A 4713-nucleotide genomic window follows, 5' to 3' on the forward strand; every position below is an offset into this window, starting at 1 on the left:
GACCCGCGGTCGGGCTGAGACCGAGGGTGATACGGAATACACCGTGTTGTATTCTATATTTCTAGCTAAAAACGAAAATGATCTAAATCATTTTCCATTGCCTTCGGCCGTCGGGCGATCCGACCCGCGGTCCGGCTGATACCTTGGGCATTACGAAATACACCGTGTTGTATTCTATTTTTCTGGCTAAAACCTAGAATGATCTAAATCATTTTGCATTGCCACAGCTGAGACTCACGCCTTACCCCGACATTACATGCACACACCACACATTTGTGTACATTGATGTTACTCTGAAGTTACACAATGGCAGACGCAGATTTTCTTGAAAGTCTAAAGTACATGTAGATTTTTTAGCAACCAAAATAAATTCACTAAATAAGTTAAAATGACAACACCATGACAACTAAAATATGTATAAGTCAGCTCTTTGTTATTCAATACAAAAATTGGGGCGACTAATTGTTTAAAAAGTTCCTTTGGAATATCTTATAACTAGCTAAATCCACTTGGTTGCAACTGTTGACAAATGGTCATCTGTTGGGCAGCAATCCGCAGGTACTACCGGTAGTTGATCCCTTGTTGTGTATTGGCAGACATCCAACAGTTTCTTCTCCAATATACTAAGTACATGTACTTCTTAATGATGTCACCATCCTTATTGCTTTGTATAGTGTCCTGTGGTAAATATGGCTTCAGGTCTTCAAGACAAACATGGAAGTTTCAAACAGACAAAATCACAGTACTTCTACCTTCTACTTGTTAAGATTTCTTGGGGAAGAATTTTTGGTTGATGATGCGGAGGAATCGATCCTTCATCTTCCCCTTAAACTTGTTGCACCACTCCAGAACTTTTCTTCTTCTGACAACTTTGTCCTGAGGTGACAACATCCTGTATTCCTCCAGGACTGTAGGAAGTTCACTCCAGTCTTTTACAAAGATGAATGGTGGCTTGTGGTATTTTAGAAGTCTTAGTGGTGCGTTGTCGTATTTGTCATTGTTTCCACAGGTGCCGGGTGTCATTTTGTCCTCTATGACTGGGATGGAGCCATACTCGCAGGCTTCATAGATACGGTAACACTCTGTGTTCTGTCCTACAGGACTCAGGGTTAGGTCACTCTGTAACAGAGCTTTTACATACTGTTGTCTGGTTTCAGGTGACTCGTCTGGACTCCATCTGAAACAAGGAAGAAAACAAAACAAAACATTACAATATCATACTTCACAACCTTAGGCATGCTTAATTTCGAGTGTACTAGTGGGAATAGTAGAGTCACTGATACTATATTTTAGCACTGTGATAATCTAAGTACAGTAGAAAGTACAAGAAGATTCTTTTAACCTGACGTCACCTTCACTTCAGGTAAACCATAAGGTAAGGCACTGTTAAATGTTCTTTGGCTTAACTTAAAGCACATGCTCCAAATTCAGGGACTGATCAGTGATCAAACTGATCATGCCTTTCCTACAATTTATCAGTATCTCCATGTATGTCATAATCTAATGCCTGTGATTTAACTCCATAATGTTTTAAGTTTCCAACTGCACCTATGTCAAAGATGAAGGTCCTTGACTTGATGACCCTGTTTTTCTAGACCATGTTTACTACATAATGGCTTTTCTTTGTCTCAGGGGCCTTCAACTTTGACATACAGGTATTACACTCATTACATCACACTGCACATGCACAGTTGGATCAATTGAACACTTATTAAGGGAAACCAAACCTCACAGACTCCTTGGTAAAACAAATGGTATACAACAGATCTAAAGTTAAACCACTGATTGTCCAAGACTTACTCCTCCCTAGCCTTGATGAAACATTCCTTCTCCAGGTCATGTTTGTTGATGACCCCCATCAGAGTCTGTCTGGAGGAGTTTGGGTACACCGTCCCCACAAAATTACACAGGTACGGCCGGATACTGTTCACAGGGAAGTCATCCTTGTCTCTTTTGGGAAACTTACGATATCTGAAAAACAAATGATGCAGTATGAATACCCAAACAATATTCCTGGGCAGGGATTGAAGTACATATACATTATACTTTGAAATGCATTCATCAAAGATATAACCATCAACTGGGTAATGTTGCGCACTACACATATATTGTTTGTTCAATCAGACCATTGTTTATTCATTCATCAGTCAGATCCATTTCATCCAGTCCAGTCTGTCTAGTTACAATTTCAGTCTGACATTCTAGTTTCACAATGTTGGATAAAATACAATAAATGACGCTTAAATGTCAAGAATATACTATTTACAGAAATTGATAGTGCACAATTGTACCCTTGTTTATGTGACCCTACACAAATGTCCTGTGCACCCACAGTTAAAAATTTGGTGCACAGCTCCAATTTTGGGTGCACAAAAGTGAATATGCACCCAGTATTTTGAGCCTGGAGTAATATTTAGCCAAACAGTTTCAAAGCATATCCATGAAACTACATGTATTTAAAAAAACTTACGTTGCCACCCCAAGTGGCCACTGGAACACAGTTTCATCATCCACCCACTTGCTGTCATACACCACAAACAGCAAATCCACCATTCCCCCATTTTTCTTCAGATATGGTTTGATCCAGTCATTATCACACTGCTCGTTGCCTAGGAGAAAGACTGCCACATTCTGCAGATTGGGGAAGGAGGGGAGGTAATCCAGCCAGATGGTGGCAAACTCGATCTTGGACTGTTCTCTGCCGTTCAGAACCAGGATGAGGTTTCTGGTGTCGTGTGGTGCTTTACTGGGGATGACTCCTGGTCCTGTTCGGAACCTGGGGCAGGTAACCATAGCAACAGGTCAAGTTAACAAAACACAGTGTAAACAAATGGACTAGTGCTCAGAGGAAATGAAAGGAAAGTGTTAAGTAGCGAACACTCACTTGAACTTTAATTTGTAGATTTTCTTGAAACCGTAAGTCCAGATTCCTCCCATCTTCTCCTCCAATGTTCCTCCCAAGATGAACTCCCAGAGATAGAGACCTACCGAAAGATAATTATACATAATACATAATAATAATGGAAAAAGGGTAGAGATATGCTACTGTGCATTGTCTTTCCTTCAAAATCAGCACTACCAAAAATCATATGAGAACTTAGATTACACATACGCATCTTACTCTAGGGACTAGACATTCTGGAGAAATTCTGCAGAAGCTATAACTTATCCCCTACACAGCAAAGTAAAGGTTATGGTTAGAGTGAAGTCTATCCCATCTGCTCCACAGGTTTTATCTTCCCTCTGACTTCATAACCTTCAACAGCCTGTGTGAAATTCCACCGGTACAAGACACAATACCAGAGCTGCAAATGTAAACCTTTTCTGACATTCACACTGTTGATAGGTCCTTTTCAATAAGTAATGCTCTTCAGTGGTCTGATGCACAAAAAGTTATTAGGCTAATTATGTTACATTTCCAAACCAGGGCCCAGCCGGGCTGTCTGTAGAAACCTTGGAGAACCTTGACCCACTTTTTTTACCTACATGTAGTTTTGAATACTACTCACCAATAGCAGCTTTACCCCACACTTCAATCTCAAACTCATCAGTTGTAGAGTTCTTCTTCTTGTTGAACTTCTTGCCAAAGTCCAGGTCCTTGTTCCAGTCCCAGCTGACTTCTTTTTTCTTGGGTGCGACTGTCTTGATCCTGTTCTTCTCAAACTCCTCCCCCCAGGGGTTCCACTCATCCTCACCACCCTTCTGTTGGGACCTTCTGTTGATCAGCTCTTCTTCATTTGGTAAGTTTTCCTTCCCTGTTGGGAATGCAGAAACCAACACAATGAGCTTCTCATAAGCTCAGGACGCATGTGCTGTAACAGTAATTCCAGGTAATATGTCATAAGGTGTAAAAACCTGTTAAGGTGCAAGTCAAAACATTGGTCGAGACAAGGAATGTTTTCTTTTTTTGGAACCAATACCTTTGACATATTACCTAGAATTTCTGTCGCCATACATGTGTCCTGATGATTCATGAGTGATTAAAGCCTTAATTAAAACAATACTGGATGGCATTGACAAGGATTCTTTCAACCCAAGGACGTTATTCAACGCTTTTCAACCTCCTTTCTTGGACATGATCAAGCCACTAGCAACAAGTGATTTCTGACGTCTGTAGAAACATATGCTTGCTCCTAAAGGTGTGGCCCAATAGTAATGCCACGACGCAAACCCATTGTTACCCTCCATTCACACAAATACCACAGGCTTTAATTCCCAAAGCCAACAGAGATTATATCCTGATGCATCTGTACTGAGTGAGATAGCAACATGCAACACCACCTCTACACAACTACAAGTTTTGTACACTCCAAGCAATGTACTACACCAGAACACCTTACCGCGAGGACTAATTTTATCTACATCACCCTTCCAGTTCCTAGAAAGTAAGATGTAAGCCGTATAGAAGGTCAGGAGACAGTAGATGCCGACAGCTACAAGTACAACTCTTCTCACTGTCAATCTCATCTTGCCATTTTTATTGTAGTCGGCTAAAATCGCTCATTGTGTGTGCCTGTTTAAGAAAACATACAGACGTTTGTAAATAAATCATCAGCAAAATACGAGGTATATTCAAATAATTTATTCGTAATTGCTTATTTTTTCACGTTCTTAAAACTATAATAATCTCAGCAATATCGAATTTTTGATAGATAAAATGTCGAATTTTGACAGGCATAACATACTTATAGCATAGGCAGTCCTAAAAGCAGG

General features: G+C 40.3%; 1 protein-coding gene across 1 annotated transcript; it reads right to left on the reverse strand.

Annotated features, from left to right (window-relative positions):
* Positions 1-47: 47 nt before the first annotated feature.
* LOC118415550 (ribitol-5-phosphate xylosyltransferase 1-like) lies at positions 48-4523 on the reverse strand. Its single transcript, XM_035820233.1, has 6 exons — positions 4341-4523; positions 3510-3755; positions 2885-2984; positions 2471-2776; positions 1801-1971; positions 48-1177 (listed from the first exon to the last, which is right to left on the reverse strand). Exons 1-6 carry the CDS (start codon positions 4465-4467, stop codon positions 763-765), a joined length of 1365 nt encoding a protein of 454 aa, XP_035676126.1. The 5' UTR covers positions 4468-4523; the 3' UTR covers positions 48-762.
* Positions 4524-4713: the final 190 nt, after the last annotated feature.

This window comes from Branchiostoma floridae, chromosome 5, assembly GCF_000003815.2.
Source record: "Branchiostoma floridae strain S238N-H82 chromosome 5, Bfl_VNyyK, whole genome shotgun sequence".
Lineage (NCBI taxonomy): Eukaryota > Metazoa > Chordata > Leptocardii > Amphioxiformes > Branchiostomatidae > Branchiostoma > Branchiostoma floridae.